Source organism: Heloderma suspectum, chromosome 1 (assembly GCF_057233095.1).
Source record: "Heloderma suspectum isolate Gila_16-S chromosome 1, 16-S_ref, whole genome shotgun sequence".
Classification (NCBI taxonomy): domain Eukaryota; kingdom Metazoa; phylum Chordata; class Lepidosauria; order Squamata; family Helodermatidae; genus Heloderma; species Heloderma suspectum.
Window position 1 is genome coordinate 292,256,691 of NC_139458.1, and position 19,898 is coordinate 292,276,588.

The 19,898-nt window shown below is 45.7% G+C and overlaps 1 protein-coding gene across 1 annotated transcript in view; it reads right to left on the bottom strand.

The window, feature by feature from the left end:
- Positions 1 to 19,898, bottom strand: part of LOC146359229 (protein eyes shut homolog) — a 192,801-nt gene that overhangs the window by 67,789 nt on the left and 105,114 nt on the right. Inside the window, exon 6 of the mRNA XM_084812860.1 lies at positions 8,525 to 8,684. Coding sequence (XP_084668986.1) covers positions 8,525 to 8,684 — 160 coding nt within the window. The remainder of the gene's footprint in view (positions 1 to 8,524; positions 8,685 to 19,898) is intronic.

Sequence of the window (19,898 nt, forward strand, 5' to 3'; positions counted from 1 at the left end):
AAGAAAGAAGGAAGATCTTATTATCTCTACATATCTGCTATCTAAAACTATGGTATTTATGCAGCATGTAGATCCCTGTGCTGTTTTTTATTGAAAGTAAGTATGCGGGCCCCTGATGTAGACTGGAGTTTAAACCTTATCTCCCCAGCCACTTCACACCCCAAAATTCTCCCAGCACAGCTGTTAAAAAAGAAGAAAACTGTCCTTCTTGTTGCAAATGGAGGATTTCTCTCGCTGTCTCATCCCATGGGGGGAGTGAAATTTTAGGGGGGAAGTGGCTGGGGAATGAATGATTAAACCTCACCTTCCCATACATGGTGGTCCTGATTTAGATCCGGTTCCTGCATGCTTACTTTCAAGTTAATAAAAATAACACAGGGAGCTGCATGCTACATAATTAATATAATGTGTAGTTTGGTCCTAAGTATTCTATCATATACGTAATCAGGAATGCAATTCATCCAAAATTCATATACTGGGACCAGAAAACCATACTGGAATCCATATATTTATTAATTTCTGACTTGTAGAAACTAGCAGCATCTTTCCAATTACATCAGGATCATGTAGGGTACAAGTTGGAGTGAAGGCAATGGAGCTCAAAGAACAAAAGTATCAAGATGGGGAAGGGAGAGGGATTGGGTTGGATGACAGAGAATTAAAAATAAAGAGAACTGAAATATCCCTTCTAAGGAAAGCCCTGTGTATAAACCCGTATTTATTTTCATGCCATTTCACCTATTATACAGTGCAATGGTAAATTTTGAAGAGCAGGCACTCATCATGACAGTCACCATAGCCACACCCTCAAGGAGAGTCTAAAAATGCAGGCAGCTGTGTTGATCCATACAAACAAAGTAGTTCTGGCACCAGGAGCAGAGCTCCACCAGGACCAGGTCTTTTGCAAAGCTAATGGGTCTTAATTGCCCATTCAAGACCAGGCCCCCGCAAAATACTTCACAGTACAACAGAGAACAATATATTGTTGGAACAATCATTCTCCCCCCTGCCCCACATGTGCGCGCGCACACACACACAGGTACGTTGAGAACTGCAGCGAAGCTCGGAGGGGACAGCAAATTTTGACCGGGTGGTGGCGGTGGTGGCGGTGGCTGATGACATCAATATCCTGCTAATAAAAAAGTGCCAGTGCAGAACCCCTGCAAGCCCTGGCTCCACTACACCGCAGGACATAGCCCATAAATGTCATGTATGAAGTGGCACTGATGAAGCCCATAAATGTCATGTATGAAGTGGCACTGATGAAGCCTATGAATGTCATGTATGAAGTGGCACTGATGAGCATGCCTTTGAAGACTGGGCGGAGATCTGGGGTGTGTCAAGCCTAATAAAAGAACAAGTATTAGTAGTATGAAAGCCCCATGCATCCAGGTGCTGCATAAAAACGTCTCATGACTTCCTAACGCCAGTCCTGCCATATAGCTTACATTATTATATTGATCATTTAATAAGATGCATAGCTGTTCTATCCCATGGGTACATGAAGTATTTAGCCAATGGAAACTTCGCAAGCTGCAAAGTGGGGACTCTCAAGCGATTTACCATCTGAGTGCCATGGCATGTCAAGCAATGACAGTATAATCACAAGTGAATTTCCCATCACAGATTGATCACTACCAATAGAATTTATGGGTTAGCCAACAGTCCTGGTCGGGTGGTCAGCCTGAACAGGGTACCCAAACAAGTAAGAGGCACAGAGCCATGCATACTGGCCCTACCCACTACTTCCCTGTGTGCTTCAGCCGCACCTCCACAGTCCCCAACCTTCCTGCATTGAACAAAGAGATCTGAAGAGAGTCTCTATTTGCATTCACTTGAATGCGAGTAGAACTCATTACACTATCAGGGACCCTGATAAAGTAGGCTCCTTGATCATGTGGAGAGCTCTACTCACATTTAAGCAAATGTGAGTAGAGACCCTCCTCAGATCTTGCCTCACAATGTGAACAGGTTGGGGACTGAGTGGCTGAGGGGGTGGTGTGCATGAGGGCATAGGGGAAGGACCATAGCTCAGTGGCAGAGCACATGCTTTGCATGTAGAAGGTCCCAGGTTGGAATTCTTGGCATCTCCAGCTAGAGCTAGGAAAGAATCCTGCCTGAAACCCTGGAAAGCTTCTGCCAGTCAGTGTTGACAATACAGGGCTGGATGGACCAATATCCTAAGGCAGCTTCCTATGTTCCTGTGTCCCTTACTCATGTTTATGTACCCTGTTCAACTTCAATACAATGCCTTTCAATGCATATCATTCATTCACACATTCAGCTGTGAGTCACTGCGTGTTGAGTAGTCAGTTGACATACATGCCTAATGTCTATATGAACTGACTGACCCTAAGACTGCTTAACAACCAAAGAGGTGGCAAAGAACATGTCAGAGCCAGATTCCTGCCCTTAAAGTACTAGTGTACTAGACTGCTTTTCTGTCCTAGTTACTGTGGCTTACAGTATATCGTTTCTAACAGGTAATTAACGAAGCCATTCCACACACAAAGTCCTCTGTTCTACCGGTAACTCTGTCTTTAGGGCTTGAGTTCACAAAGCTGCTTTTGAAGCCACAGAACCCTTTGAGAACTAGAGTCTTGCTGTGTTCAGGAGGGACTAGTTCAGACACAGTCTGCATGTTGCCTGCCTACATATATGGCACAAAAAATAAAACAAATCCCCACAGTCTTTGTGCAAACCCAGGAAGAGAGACATGAAACAATAAGGAAACATAAAATATTTGTCCTGGCTGGTACAATGAAGAAGTTAGAAACTATTCCAGAACAACATAGGCTGATTTACAGTTCGGCACTAGATGTGAATAGTCTATATCTTGTCTCAGGTCAAATCGCTGATTTTTTCCCTTGTGTCTTCAATTTTAAATAAAAAATGCAACTTAATCCTAGTGAGTAGAAGGCAGTAATCACGATGAAGGAGGGGGCAGGACTAATGCGCTCCCTCTCCTCATGTGTTTAATCTCCCTAGATCAAGAATGTCTGAAAACTCTGAATAGGAGTCCTGTTTAATGGAAATCACTGGAATTCAACACTGCACAGTAGTCCTACTAATCAGTGTATTCTTACAAGAGAATTCCCTTCTCGAATTAATGCCAGCCCATAAATTAGGTTTTCAAATTTCAGATACCAGTAGGATGTATGCAAGCTCCCATTCTTATGCCTTATCATTTAAAAAACATTCAGCATAATGGATCATGTCTTTAGATTGTATATATTAGGTACATTTCCCCTGCAGCTCAACGATCATCTCCCAATTTGGTATAATAACTGAATGTGATTAATGTGTTCTTTAACTATGCTTCCAGTTCATCAATAAAGGCGTTAAGCAATACTAGGACTAACATCGATCCTTACAGAACCCCACTGGATATATGCCCCAATCTTGGAACACAGCCATTTATTAATATGGCTGGTTTATAACCCAATACAGCCAAATAAACTTGAATTCCTTATGCTCATAGCCAAAAGAAGCTGGAAATATTTTGTTTCAAGGAAGGCTGTGAGGAGCAGATAGTACAGACTCCCACCCTTACACGCACACAGACACCCCGCCCCCAGGCTTCTACATCCTGCCTTAGACATCAGCACTAGGTGGACAATCAGCATAGTCCAAATAAGGACACTTCTTCTTGTCTTAGCAAGCTTGACTATCCTTATTCCAAGGGGAATCATTCCAGATCAACTGATTCTGTATCATAGGGCACTATTTATGCTAGTGGGACTCACCGCTAGTGCAACAGGAAAGTAGCAGATTCTGAAGCAAACAGAAATGAGTAGAAATGCTAATTTCTGGAACAGGGCAGGTCAGCAGAGCTTGTGGAAGGGACCTCCGCTGACCTATCCCGTTCCAAAAAAGAGCGTTTACACCCATTTCCAGGGTTGCTTTAGGAAGCACTAGCTTTCTGTTGCGCTAGTGGTGGGTCCCACTGGCACAACAGAAAGAAAGGGAGTGCAGCAGCAGTATTGGATACTGCCCATAATCTTTTCTAACACTATGAAACAATTTACAGAAATCAACCCTGACTGCTCATTGGAAGGACAGATACTGAAGCTGAAGCTCAAATATTCTGGCCACCTAATGCGAAGAGAAAACTCCCTGGAAAAGACCCTGATGCTGGGAAAGATTGAAGGCAAAAGGAGAAGGGGATGGCAGAGGATGAGATGGCTAGATAGCATCACCGATGCAATGAATATGAACTTGAGCACGCTCCAGGAGACAGCGGAGGACAGGAAGGCCTGGCGTGCTATGGTCCATGGGGTCACGAAGAGTCGGACACGACTGAACGACTGAACAACAACTAGTCTTCATCCTCTTAAATGAAGCTTGCTTAACACATATTTATTTATTTTTATTATTTATTATTTAATGTATTAATCGCCCAACTGGCTGGTCACCCAGCCACTCTGGGCGATGTACAACATACAATAAAACAATAAAATTCTACAATAATTTTTTTTTCTAAAATACCCTAACCCACCCCAAATGCCTGCCTGAACAGCCACGTTTTTAATGCACGATGGAAGCTCATTAAAGAGGGGGCATGACGGAGTTCCCTAGGGAGGGAGCTCCACAGAGTGGGGGCCACTACAGAAAAGGCCCTCTCCCTCGTCTAGGGATGGTGGAGAATTTCTCCCCGAAACTTCGGGGGGCCAAGCGCCAACATGTTCGGCCCCCCGAACAAGTTTCGGGGAGAAATTCTCCACACACACCCCACACCCCGCACCCCCCCCGGGACGGGACTTACCTTTGGCGAATGTCCCTCCCGGCGGTGGGTCCGGCCGGCGGTTCGTCGGGTCTTTGTCCGGGGCGGGAGCGGCAGCCGATCTTTTGACTGGCTGCCGCCGCCGCCATTCCAATAAAAGAAAAAAAAAACACCCCTGTGATAGGCTACGTGACGATTAACGTAGCCTATCACGGCTAGATTTGCAAAGTCAGCCGTGATAGGCTACGTAAATCGTCACGTAGCCTATCATGGGTGACTTTAAAAAAAAAAAAAGTGCGTAAGGATAATGGTGGCCCCCATAGGGAGCCGCCATTCCCGTTCCTTATTTGGTCGCTGTAGTCTACGTAAAGATTACATAGACTACGGCGAAAATAAGGGCAACGCTATTTGCGTTGCCCTTATTTTTGCCGTAGTCTGCGTAAAGATTTACGTAGACTACAGCGACCAAATAAGGAACGCGAATGGCGGCTCCCTATGGGGGCCGCCATTTGTGTACGCAATTTTTTTTTTTTTAAAGTCACCCGTGATAGGCTACGTGACAATTTACGTAGCCTATCACGGCTGACTTTGCAGATCTAGCCGTGATAGGCTACGTTAATCGTCACGTAGCCTATCACGGGGGCGGTTTTTTTTTTAACTTTTAATTTCGCGGCCGGGCGAGGCGAGGCGCCTCCTCCCCGGCCTGAATTTCGGCCGGGCGAGGCGGGAAGCCTTCCCCCCCAGCCTGAATTTCGGCTGGGCGAGGCGGGAAGCCTCCCCCCCCGGCCTGAACTTTGGGGGGAGAGCAGCGAAGCGCCTCCCCCCCACCGCGAAAAGCTGCGAGACCAGGTAAGTGACTTTCGTGCACCCCTACCCTCGTCCCCACCAGTCTAGCTGTCCTGGCTGATGGGACAGAGATAAGGCCATCCGAGGTTGATCTTGTTAAGTGGCCTGTCTGGTGCTGCTGGAGGCGCTCCTTAAGATAGGCTGGGCCGGAACCATATAGGGTTTTAAAGGTCAAAACCAACACCTTGAATTTGGCCCGGAAAACAACTGGTAACCAGTGCAACTCCTTCAGCACTGGAGTGATGTGATCTCGCCACCGGCTGCCTTTAATCAGGCGAGCCGCCGCATTCTGTACCAGCTGCAGCTTCCGAACCGTCTTCAAGGGTAACCCCACGTAGAGCGCATTACAGTAGTCTAAACGAGAGGAGACCAGGGCATGTACTACCAATGGGAGCAGATGGTCGGGAAGGAAGGGGCGCAGCCGCCGTATCAGATGGAGTTGATACAGCGCTGTCTGGCTCACAGCTGACACCTGAGCCTCCATGGACAGCTGGGAGTCCAAAATGACCCCCAGGCTGCAGACCTGGTCTTTCAAGGGTAGCCGTACCCCATTCAGCACCAGGTCAACATCCCCTGGCCTCCTCTTGTCTCCCACCAAAAGTACCTCGGTCTTGTCAGGGTTCAGCTTTAGCCTATTCCTTAACACATATAACTAAAAAAAAGCTTAAGTACATGCAACCTAATGTGCAGTGCAATCCTGTGCAGGTTTACTCAGAAGTAAGTCCCACTGTGCTCAATGGGGTTTAAAGATGCACAGAATTGCAGGCTTACAGTGCATTCTGATATGTCTACTCCAAAGTAAGTCCCATGATGTTCAATCAGGTTTACTCCCAGATAAGTTGTTATAGGATTGCCCCTATGAATCATATTCATCCCGTTTACTCATGCCTACCTTTTCTTATCTCTCCCTTTGTCCTCCATTCTTTGTAAGGTCCTCAGAACAGATACTTGTCTTTTTTGTTATGTCACTCTGTAAAGTGCCATGTACACTGATGGCACTAAACAAATAACAATGAAGAGAGAAAGTTCCTTATGTTGTTCAATGTAGTAGTCTTTTAATCTTTTCAGCCCTGGGAACTACCTTAAACTCCAACCTGCAATGTGGGGCCCACATAGTTCCCCCGCCCCCTTCTCTCCCTCTCCCTCTCTCCCTCTTTTAAGAACACATACAGAAAAGAAAATTGTGGTGGTGCCACTGGTGTAAACCTTACGACAAGAAGTGTACTTGTAGTCATGAGTTAAAGTTATCTCTCATAATCTATATCCTGCAATCCTGGCCATAATGAGAACCTCAGAGCAGCTTATATTAAAAATCCATTAAAAACACAGAGAGATTCCAACTGTCAGGGAACCATTTCCTCACCATTAGCTCCAACCAATGAAACCTGAACTAACCATCTTGGATGATTAACCAGATAGCTGCTTAACAAATGATTGGGCAGCCAGTAGCCATATCAATATATAAATGGAACCATACAGGAGCACCTCATTAAGGTTCAACATCTTGGTTTGGTAGCAGAGAAGGCAAGTAAGTGGGCAGATTGTGTGATGCAGAAGACTGGAGCACCTTCCTGCCATTGATGCATGCAAATACATCCCTTAGTGTTCCACTTGCTATCCCCCCTGGGGGGGGGGGGAGTTAACATGCAATTGCTTTATGTCTGTGAGTAGTATAAAAGTACAAAGAGCAGAGCAAGGAGATTTCAGGACAAAGAAGAGCACACTGACCTGAGAAATGTGAAAGGAGCAGTCGTGCAGATACAGCTTTACAGCAAAATCCTGTTCATGTCTACTCAGAAGTAAGCACCATGAGTTCAATGGGGCTTACTCCCAGATACGTGTGTATAGGATTGCTGGCTCTGTCTATTTATCTATGGCTGATCAAAGTTCTAATGTAAGACTCAGTTTATAAAGCATATTTAGGGTGCAATCCTATGCATGTTTAGACAGAAAAAAGTCCTACAACTCCCAGCGTGCCCCAGCCAGCCATGGGGCATGCGCATGCTAGAAGTTGTAGGATTTTTTTCTTTCTAAACATGCATAGGATTGCACCCTTAGTTTGTGTTCTATAAACAAAAAAAGACAAACTTTATTTAAAGAGCAATCTGAATACTGATTAATTCTCCAACTACTACAACATCGCAGATAGTCTAAAACATCCAGCTTTATTTTATGCAACAGCCTTTAAAAGCATAGGCAGGAAAGACACAGATCCCATTTCTGTGCGTTTCCATAGGCAGGGTTTATTCCGTTTGATGAACTAGCATGCTAAAATGTGCATTTTCTTCTGATCAAAGGTGTTCCATGCATGGGTGCAAGAGCAAGAATTGTGGTGTTGTGAAGTAAGTAAGCAAAGAGGAAATAGTACTCAGTTTGTCTGGAGGCTTTTCTTTCACAATTGCAAATGATATCTAAGGGACAAATTTAGATACAATTATATTTGTCCAAGAGCAAGCAGATGGAATAGATCACCTTTTAAAGTCCCTTATAATTACAGGATTTTTGAACCTGCACGTAACGAACCAAGTTGGAATTACTGTCATTAATGTACAACACACATATGGATTGGATGACCTTGAAAAGGTAACAGAGAATGAAAATGAATGCTATTTTTTTTAATGAAATCTGGCATGCACCTTGGCATACAGCCATTTATTATTAGCTTTTTATAAGGAAAGCAGCAAATACGTTTTCACCACTCCAATACTTATGCTTGAGAGCCCATTCAAATCATGTTTAGAAATATGTAAGTCTGTACTGGCTTGCAGCCTTTTGTACCAAAGCAGCATTTTATACACATTTAGAATAGTGTTGTCCTCCCCCCGCCCCCAGCCCCAAAGACAGATATTTATTTCTGATTACAAATACATCTAAAACAGGACAATTTTAAGTGCTAGTTTTGTAAAGTGCTGTAACTTTTTTTGTACAAGATGGACAATCTTAAATCTTTCTTACCTGTGAAACCGGTTAGGCACACACATTCAATCTGTGGTTGCAGCTTTGACTGGCTTACATCAATGCAAGTAGCTCCAGTGTGGCAATTGTCAGGGTAAATTAAGCAGGCATTTTCTACAAACTGGCAAAATTCTCCTGCCCATCCAGGAGCACAGAGGCACTAGAAAGAAGAGTAGCTTGTATAAATATTGTATCTGACACTGTAATGCAAAGGAGGAGAATAATTGATCGGTGGTGTCTATATAGTCAATTAATAAATGTCATGTGTGTCCAAACATATTATGCAGGAAAATTGCTGATTGATTATTCATAATCCCTAATTCAATTAATTGTTAATAAGATGGATAAAAGTTCCTTGCAAAATTATTTAGGTTAGAATCCTAAACATACTTACAAGGGAATACGTCCCACCAAATTTAATAGGATTTACTTCTTAGTAACTATGGGGGATTTCCTCTCCCCACTACTGCCACCACCTATGGGGAAACTGCTCCTTCACTGGGCAGTCCCACGTATGGGGTTTCTTATTTATAGGAAATGCTTATATTTATGGGCCTAAGGAACTCTCTGCCACTATAACTCAGAGTTCCACAAGCTGACCCTTTCCTGCTACCACCAATTCTGTTAGAATACTTTAAAAACCTCCTAGTACCTTGGCATAAGAGGCTTAGGCATGAGATAGGCACCAACACTAGAGAGAAGATGTACAATTAAATGAGGAATTTATTAAAGGGATATTTTGTACCTAAGGGATTGCTAATATTTACTTTGGGACTCAAAACACTGCTGCTGTTACAAGCCTGTAAGGACTTCTTTTTTAACTTCAGGCCCAATTCCCTAAACCTTCACCCCAGCCAAATACCCTTACAACCAGGTCCAGCTTCTGACTACAGTCTTTCTCTGACACCCAAGCTCCTCCTGCTCACTGGAGAGTTTATCTGGGTTTTTACTGCCTGCTTGCATAACCTTCATCTGGTAAGTTCTTAGGACAGCATCTTGACATAACACAGCCACCTGCTCTTTACTCCTGATCTTCACCAGCCACCTAAGGTTATCCCACAGAGAAAGAATAGCATAATATCCAAGCCTTAGCTATTCACATTCTCTGTAACTTTCTCCTAGTCCTTTTTAAAATACCACACATCTCCCAGCAGAACTTCTCCCTCCCTTGACTACCATAAACTAATTCCGACTCTCTCCTAACTGTCAAGGTCAACCCCTTAACTGTCATTTCCCAACCGCTCTTTTCCACCTAGCTAGAAACCCCAGCCAATCAGGATTTAATTTACTGGCTCCAGGCCCCATCTAACAATATTCAGAGCAATTGTCTCTCTCTCCCCCTTCAGAATGTCACTAAGCAACTACTACACAGGCCTTTGACCATAAGAAAACAGGGCCTCAGGCCTACTCAGATACATTGTAACCTCACAGAGGCCACACAAACTAAACATTGCATAACAAACCACAGTTATATGCAGGACATTTCTTCACAGTTACCATTGCTTAGGATTTCACTATTAAGGAAGCACTGATGTGAAAACTGAACTGCCTACCCATGATTTAATTTTTTGTGCTATGAACTTCATTAGGTAGCCCTTTGAGGACGTTCACCAACTCAGAAGAAGAGCCTTGATGGATCAGACGAAAGACCTATCTAGTCTAGCATTCTCTTTGCATAGTGGCCAACCAGATGCCCATGGGAAGCCCACAAGAGGGACACCAGCATAGTAGCGCCCTCCTGGCCATGTTCCCCCACAACTGGTATTGAGAGGCATACTGCTTCTGATACTGGAGGTAGTGGGCCATTCACACAATCACAGGGGAGGGTGGGTAGCAGAACCACGCTGTGGGGAGGGGTAGAAAAGGAACAAGGTGCCCCCCATGGCCACAGAACCATTCAGAGCAGCGTGGTTCCCTTACACATCCACTCTGTGGTTCCCTCATTGTCCTCCCGCCACTGTGGCTGCGTATCCCAGCAGCCACCACGGCAGGAACAGGGCTGCACCAGCCACACCTGTGTTGTTAGGTGATTGTGACCATAGAGATCAGACATGCGGGCAAGAGCATCACCTGCACTTCCGGCCACTTTTGGCAACTGTCTCTATGGTCATAGGAATTTATCCATGAAGCAGCCAAATTTATCCATGGGGAGCCCAACAGATGACACAGTAAGCCACCCTGGGGCCCCGTACCCACTCTGCAGAGGGTGGGCAACTTACCCATCATGGGTGGGAAAATACCTCCCATATGACACAGTAATCCATCGTGGGTCACTTCCGAATGCGACCCACAGTGGGTTAGCATGTTGTCTGAAACCATCCAATATTTAGTCATCATTGCTAGTAGCCATTAATTGCCTTATTCTCCATGAATTTGTCTAATCCCCTTTTAAAACTATCCAAGTTGGCAGCCATTAGAACATGTTGTGGTAGTAAATTCCATAATTTAACTATGTTCCATTGTTTAACTATGCACTGTGAGAATAATTATGTTCCTTTTGTCTATCCTGAATCTCCCACCATTCAGCTTCCTTGGATTACCCTGAGTTCTAGTTTTATGAAATAAGAAAAAAAACTTCTCCCTATCCACTTTCTCCACACCATGCATAATTGTATATGCCTCTGTCAGGTCCCCTGCCCTTACTTGCCTTTTTCCCCCTAAACTCAAAAATCCCAAACATTGTAACTTTTCTTCATTGGGGTATTTCTCCAGCCTCTTGATCATTTTGCTTGCCTTTTTCTGCACCTTTTCCAGCTCTATAAATCCTTTTTGAGGCATGGTAGCCAGAATTGTACACAGAACTCCAACTGTGTTTGCACCATGGATTTCAAAATTATGATATTGGCAACTTTATTTTCAGTTCTTTCCTAATGATGCTCAACATGGAATTTCAATTTGTCATTTTTCTCAGCAGCTGCACACTGGGTTGACCTTATCATTGAGCTATCCACAACCCTAAGATCCCTTTCCTGATAGTGTTTGCAAAATGTGTTCATCAGAAAAATGTGCACTTTAAAATACACATTTTTAAAGAAATTTGCAATTTCATACTTTAGTCTATGGCAGAACAGACTGAACAGTACACATTTGGGTGTGTGTGCTTTAAAAAAATGTGCACCCAAATGCAGACTTTTCCTGGCTGAACAACAACAAAATGTTCACATTCAGGAATTGGAACAAGGTGAACCAAGCTTCAAGGTGGAACTCAGAGAACCTTGATGAGCTTGAGCATTGCTGATTCTTTCATCCCTAATGAAGTCAGGTGTTTTGTTTTGTTTTTGCCCCAATGTGCTTCGCTTCACACTTGCTTGTATTAAACTATATTTGCATTTTAATGTCCATTTCTCCAGCTTGGAGAGATCTTCTGGAACATCTTCGCTATCTCTTTTTGTATTAATCACCCTAAATAATTTGGTGTCATCAGCAAATGCGGACACCTTATTGCATACACCTAAGTCCAGATTCTTTATGAAGAAGGGGGGATCTCCATGACAACAGGAGGAGAAGCAAATGGAGGATTACCTGGATTTTTGAGGGAATCGGCTTTGGTCTGCACAGGACTCTATGAACGAGTACACTGTACCATTCTAAGTTGCTTCACAGGAACACACTTCCAGGTGGGGTGGGGTGTTTGGAGTGAACGTCATCAGACTGGCAGGGGCTGATCAACCAATGCGAGAGGCTCGCCCCCTTCCTTACAGCTGACAAAGCAAACATTAAAGAAACACAGCTGCAGCCTTCTCCCTCCCCTGAAGTTCCCAATGCTGTGAAGGATTGACACTGTGAATGAATTACTTCCGAAAAGCAAGGAAGCAAACATCAAAGACCCACAACTTCGACATAGCTTTAAGGCTCCTAAATGTGCTATTTCAATGCATGGAAATCTCAGTAACTTCGGGAGTGCACATTTTGGGAACAAGCCTCATTGACCACAATGGGAGTTACTTCTTTTGATCCACATATGTTTGTGCTGGGAAAGACAGGGACAGGAAACACCCCTTGACAGGGGTCATGGTGAAAGGTACATCACTGGGCAGGGCTAGCGTACCAGAGGTAAATGCAGGGGTTGGGGCATACACCAACTGTAGCATGGAAAACCCGACTTAAAGAAAAGAATTGGACTTTAAGTAGTCTCAGGAAATCCATTTTTTTCTGCAAAAATCTCCAGGGTGGCTGCGGGATGGCCATGTTGTCATGTGCCCTGAATGACCTCCAAATACAGCCAGCTTGCAGCAAATCACCCATGGAGAAACCCCCGAAGTTAAAAAGCACTGGTCTCAATAGGACTTTGTATGCAACAAAAGTGTGGAAGAAATTACTATATAGTTCATCACTGGACTATTGCACAATTTGAAAATCACACAGACCTCACAATAAAACTATTTCAACTTGAAAAACAAGTCTCTGTGTCTTTAGATATCCTGTCTCCTCTAACTGATGCTTCGTAGTCTCACCTTTTTGTATTTCTCACCTCCCTGCACCTTAACAGTTGGAGACAATTAGATCACCTGAAAATATTTGACTGCTCTCTCGCTCATCTTAGGGCGCAGTCGTATGCAGATAGGTGGCTGCCTCCGAGCTCGGAGGTGACCGCCTGTCCAAGGCCGGGCAGGAGAAGCATGGAGGGGATTGTTTCCTCCGTGCTTCTCCTGCCCTGCATTCATGGCTAGATAGCCAATTTCGGCTGTCTAGCCATGGGAGGGTGGAGTGGGGGAGGAGGCTGCTGGACAACACATAGGATGTGTTGTACTGGCATTTCCACCCTCCCCGCCATGGAACATCCCCTGGAACACCTCTTCTCAGCTGCTCTGTGCTCCTCTTGTGAGCGCTGAGCATGGGGCTGTTCCACGCTGCCTGCGAGGCACCACACAAGGGGGGGAAGGTTGGTTCCTGGAAAACCTCTGAGAAATATCAGGTCTTTTTTATTTCACAATGCTCTCACTCCTTATGTATTTCTTCACTCCTTGGAGGGAGCAATCCTATGGCCACTAGACAGCGGCTAGACCGCTAGATGGTCATAGGATATCTGGTTTTCTGGGAACCGACCTCAGAGACTGCGACCTGAGGTCAGTTCCTCGAGAACTGACCTCCCCCCACTTCCATGCCTCCGAGGAGTGCGGAGTGGCCAAAAAGGGGCATTCCAGGGGGTGTTCCAGGGCGGGGAGGGTGGAAATGCCTGTACGATGCATCCAATGTCTAGCTGAAAATGCAGTGCAGGAGGAGCACAGAGGGAACGATCCCCTCTGTGCTTCCCCTGCCCTGCATTGACGGTCACCTCCGAGCTCAGAGGCGGCTGCCTATCTGAATAGGACTGCACCCTAAAAGTCCTATGTAATGTCCCATAGCTCCCTGCCACATATTGTTTAACAGTATATAGCTTTGTGTCCACAGCTGAGAGTGGAGTGGTGAGAGTGGAGAGAGAAAGAGAAAAGTGATGGGCTGGGTTAGAACTTCAAAGGGCCACAATTTTATTGATTATACCTTCCAGATAATTTGGCACTGAATGGGAAGAGTCCCCAGTAATATTGGTGGCTCATTTTGCTGGAGGAGGAAGGCTAGCTTAGGACAGCAAATGGTGCTAGCCACTCCTGCCTGTCCACAGCCTGAAAGTGCGACTGGCATATCTGTTCCTGATATGAACTAGCCCATGAGCCCATACACCAAAGGCTGCTTAAGGCTTCCCCCATGGAGAGCCCTCCCCTGCTCATGCTCAGACTTTGGTCCTTGCCTGAAAATGTCCAAGTAGTAGAACCAGCTGTGATATAGCATAAAAATGCAAAAAAATAAGTTCCAGTAAAAACAAAACATTATTTGCTATGAGGAAGGCAAAAACTCTGGCTCCTGGCTGCTGATCAAGGACCCAGATAGAATGCTTTCCCACCTCCATCAACTAACAGTTGGATCTTGTCCCATAAAAAGTAAGAGAAAATGAGCTGGGAGAGAAGGTGGGCAAGTCCTAAACCTGAATCACAGCTTCCATTATTTCCACCTAGGGCAGCCATTTATGAATCGCTAAATTAGAGAAAATGCATCACAAAAAAGAGGACAGTGATTTCCATATAATTTGCATATGCTAATGTATGTGTATAGAGCTGAATTTAGAAATAATCATTATAATTTACATAGAATAACAGTACTTGTCACCATAGCATGGAAGACTGTGACCAGATGTGTGCCTTGCTTAGTCTGCTGTCCTGGTGATGTTGATGGGCATTTCCTTCTGATGGGTCTTTATCTTTATACTCGATTTGGACAAGACAGCCCTTCAAATAAAGGAAGCCTTTAGAATAGAGGAGAATCCTCTGGTAGCTCTTCAAATAGGGGACTGTCATTTGTGAAGGAGGACACATGGCCACCCTTTTTCCAATTTTTTTGCTCAGTGCCATGCCCAATAACTCTTACTGCAGATCTCCATCCTTATTGCTTCTCAACTGTCCTGCATTCCTACCCTTCTCTACAGAAGAAATAAACTCCCTCTATGTGTGGCTGGCTATTGATTTTCTCCTCATGATTATTACCATCAGGGCTCTGAGAACTTTGTGTATCTATTATTTATCTTGTCCCCTTTATGCCAGCTCCTATATTGCTGATCATCTTTCTTAATTATCTGGAAGTAGGATTTAACAATGTATTAATTGCATCCTGCTTTTATCAAGTCAAGGTATAGCAAGCACCATTGAGGATAAAAAGAAACCACTAAGGGTTTAAAAGAAAAAATTAAGAGTATGCAGAGTGATAATTTCAAATAAAACAATTTTAAAACCATGCTAGTATTTCAATCAAGCCCAGATAGTCTTCCTATTAATTTCATTTTCCTTTGACACCTAAGGTAAAATATACTTGAGAAGAGTTGCAGGGTGAGTATCAACTACTCAGGGCCTTTTCTCCTGAGGCACCCAACTTATGGAATTCCCATCCAGGAGAGTTTCACCTGGTACCATTTTTATTTCCCTTTTGGCACTAGGTAGAAACACGTTTATTTGCCCAGACTTTTAGTTTGTATTTAATTTATGCTGGATTTTTAACTGCTTGCTTGCTATAATGTATTTATTTTATAATAATTGTATTTTATTGTATTTTATACAATAAAATTTTATTGTATTGCTGGATTTTATTGTATTTTTTTTTTTGTATTTTATTTTGGAAGCTGCTCTGACAAAAGCAACACAAACTTATGGCTGCTAGACAGCGTCTAGAGGGCCATAGGATTTTTCATTTTCTGGGAACCAAGCTTGGAGCCAACACTCCAAGGTCAGTTCCCACAGAAAGCCAACTCCCCTCACCCTCCCCTGCCACCTCATAGGTGGTGTGGTTCATCCCCAGCTCCATGCTTGTAAGAGCAGTGTGGAGTGGAAGGAAAGAGGGCATTCCTGGGGGCAGGGCGGGGAGGGCAGAAGCACCATTACAACGCTTCCTATGGGCCATCTGGCTCCCCCTCCTCACTCTGAGGTTCCCTGGCTAGACAGCAAATGCAGGGCAGCCGGAGCGCAGAGGAGAAGATAGCGGTGGCAGAGAATTTCTCCACGAATCTCGGGGAGGCCGAATGCCAGCGCATTCATCCCCCCAAAATTGGTGGTGAAACAGTCTGCCCCCCCCCGCACCCCCGGGACGGGACTTACCTTGGGCGAATCCTCCTGGCGGCGGCGGCGGTGGCGGCCGGTCTTCCGACCGGCTGCCACCGCCACCATTTCCAAGTTTTAAAAAAACAAAACAAAACGTGATAGGCTACTAGGGATGTATGAAAGTCACTTACCTGGTCTCGCAGCTTGCTTCACGGTGGGGGGGAGGCGCTTCGCTTCTCCCCCCGAAGGTCAGGCCGGGGGGGAGGCTTCCTGCCTCGCCCGGCCGAAATTCAGGCCGGGGGGGAGGCTTCCTGCCTCGCCCGGCTGAAATTCAGGCTGGGGAGAAGAGTCCTGTCTCCCCGGCTGCGAATTTCAAAACAAAAGTAAAAAAAAAAAAGCCCCGTGATAGGCTACGTAACGATTTACGTAGCCTATCACGGCTAGATCTGCAAAGTCAGCCGTGATAGGCTACGTTAATCGTCACATAGCCTATCACGGGTGACTTTAAAAAAAAAAAGCGCGTAAGCTAATGGCGGCCCCCATAGGGAGCCACCATTCGCGTTCCTTATTTGGTCCCTGTAGTCTACGTAAAGATTTACGTAGACTACGGCGAAAATAAGGGCAACGCTACTTGCGTTGCCCTTATTTTCGCCGTAGTCTACGTAAATCTTTACGTAGACTACAGGGACCAAAGAAGGAACGTGAATGGCGGCTCCCTATGGGGGCCGCCATTAGCGTACGTGCTTTTTTTTTTTTTAAGTCACCTGTGATAGGCTACGTGACGATTAACGTAGCCTATCATGGCTGACTTTGCAAATCTAGATGTGATAGGCTACATAAATCATTACGTAGCCTCTCACAGGGGCATTTCTTTTTTTTACTTTTCTTGTAATGGCGAAAAGTCATTACAAAAGTCTTTTTTTTTACTTTTCTTGTAATGGCGAAAAGTCCCCGCCCCTGACGAAGACCTGCCAAACTGCCGCTGGGGCCCGCCGCCGGTAGCGACATTCGTGAAAGGTAAGTCCCATCCCGGGGGGGGGGGCGGGAGGGTGGCAGAGAATTTCTCCCCGAACAACCTTCGGAGGACCGAATGCGTTGGCACTTGGCCCCCCGAAGTTTCAGGGAGAAATTCTCCCCCATCCGTATAGGCTACATAAAGATTTATGTAGCCTATTACGGCTAGATTTTTAAAAAATACCGTGATAGGCTACGTAAATGTTTATGTAGCCTGTCACGGCTGAGTAAAACAAAAAACCAAGAACCGTGCGTACGTAAATGGCGGCGCCCATGGGCGCCGCCATTTGCGTTCCTTATTTTGGCATGTCTAGTCTATGTAAACATTTAAGTAGACTACGGCGAAAATAAGGGGAACGCAAATAGCGTAGCGTCTACGCTATTTGCGTTCCCCTTATTTTCGCCATAGTCTACGTAAATGTTTACGTAGACTAGACATGCCAAAATAAGGAACGCAAATGGTGGCGCCCACGGGCGCCGCCATTTGCATACATGCGGTTTTTTGTTTTTGTTTTACTCAACCGTGATAGGCTACGTAAACATTTACATAGCCTATCATGGCTGACTGCAGGGACGCAAATGGAGGCGGCTATGGCTGCCGCCATTTGCAGATCTGCGTGGCCGGGATTTGTGGATGGAGGGACGTGGCGCCTCTCCCCCGGCCAGAATTTCAGGGGGTGGGACAGAGTGCCTTCCCCCCACTGCGAATCAAATTTTGTCACTGGTAAGTGACTTTCGTACATCCCTAGGAGAAGATCCCCTTCTGCACTCTGCCTGCCCTGCTGCAGTTAGGGATGGACGAAAGTCCCTTACCTGGTCCCGAAGCTTGCTTCGCAGTGGGGGGGAGGTGCTCCATCCCTCCCCCCGAAATTCTGGGCGGGGTGGGAGGCGTTCCATCCCTCCCTGCCGAAATTCTGGCCAGGGGGGAGGCGCCCTGTCCCTCCGGCCGCGAATCTCGTCTCCTGCCGGGGCGCAAATGGTGGTGGCCGTAACCACCGCCGTTTGCGTCCCTGCAGTCAGCCGTGATAGGCTACGTAAATGTTTACGTAGCCTATCACGGCTGACTTTGGGGGGGAAAAGCGCATACGCAAATGGCGGCACCCATGGGCGCCGCCATTTGCATACACACTTTTTTTTTTCTCCCCAAAGTCAGCCGTGATGGGCTACGTAAACATTTATGTAGCCTATAATGGTGTTTTTTGAAAATCTAGCCATGATAGGCTACGTAAAACTTTACGTAGCCTATCACGTTTGTTTGTTTGTTTGTTTTTTACTTGGAAATGTTGGTGGCGGCAGCCAGTCGGAAGACCAGCCAGCGCCGCCGCCACCGCACCACCACTGAACCGCCGCTGGGAGCCGCCGCCGCCAGGGACATTCGACAAACGTAAGTCCCATCCCGGGGGGGGGTGGCGGACCATTTCTCCACCAATTTCGGGGGGCCGAATGCGTTGGCATTCAGCCTCCCGGAGATTCGTGGAGAAATTCTCCGACATACCTAGCTGCAGTTGGCCGCTTCTGAATTCGGGGGTGGCTGACTATCCCCATAGGATTGCAACCTTAGAGTACAATCCTTTGCATACTTAGGCAGAAAAAGTCCTACAATTCTGTCTAAACATGCATAGATTGCACCCTAAGCTGCAATCCTATATCCACTTACCTGGAAGTAAGCCCCATTAAACTCAAAGGGACTTACTTCTGAGTAGACCAATATAGGATTGCACTACAAACAATAAATGTTTTAGATAGATAAAGTGCCCGTGATCATATCATGAAGCTTAAACTAGCATGACAAGATGAGAAGGAAATTAACTGGATTTTAAAGGTTTGCTGAACTAACTTAACTAGCTCCTAAAATCAATTCAAAACAGCCTGTTTGCTTGGATGTATGCATCTCATTCCCTTTGTGAATTAGTGTCTGTCTCCCCACCTCCACCCGCTTTGTTACCCTGTTAAGTAATGTTAATTTGATTTTGAGTGCCCGAGAGGAGTTACTTCCTTCCTTTCAGGCCAGATGTGAAATTAGGGGTGTACGAAACCCCCCTTACCTGGCTCCCCCGGGTTCCGCTTGAGGGGGGAGGCACTCCATCCCTCCCCCCGGAATCCTCACCAACCAGCTCCGCTCCACGGGGATTCCAGCCACTGGCTAGCAGGGATGCAAATGGCGGCTGCCGTAGCCACCGCCGTTTGCAGCCCTGTATTCAGCCATGATAGGCTACGTAAAGACTTATGTAGCCTATCATGTCTGGGTTAAAAACAAAAAAACAAAAAAACAAAACGCATACGCGAATGGCGGCTATGGCCGCCACCATTTGCGTTCCTTATTTTTGGCCGTCTTAGTCTACGTAAATACTTACGTAGACTAAGATGGCGAAAATAAGGGGGAATGCAAATAGCGTAGCGGGCGCTATTTGCATTTCCCATTATTTTCGCTGTCTTAGTCTACATAAATATTTACGTAGACTAAGACGGCCAAAAATAAGGAATGCAAATGGTGGCCGTAGCCGCCGCCATTTGTGTACGCATTTTTATTTTTTTTTAAACCCAGACGTGATAGGCTACGTAAGTCTTTATATACCCTATCATGAATGGTGGGAAAACCCCCAAAAACAGACTGCAAATGGGGGCTGCGGTGGCAGTGGTTTGGAAGACCAGCCGCTGCCGCCGCCGCTGCCATCGCTGCCGCCACTGGAGTTGCCGCCATCCAGAACATCCGCCCAGGTAAGTCTCATCCCAGGGGGGTGGATCCGCGGGGGGCGGGGGGGTGGCAGACCATTCCGCCATGGAGTTCGGGGAACCGA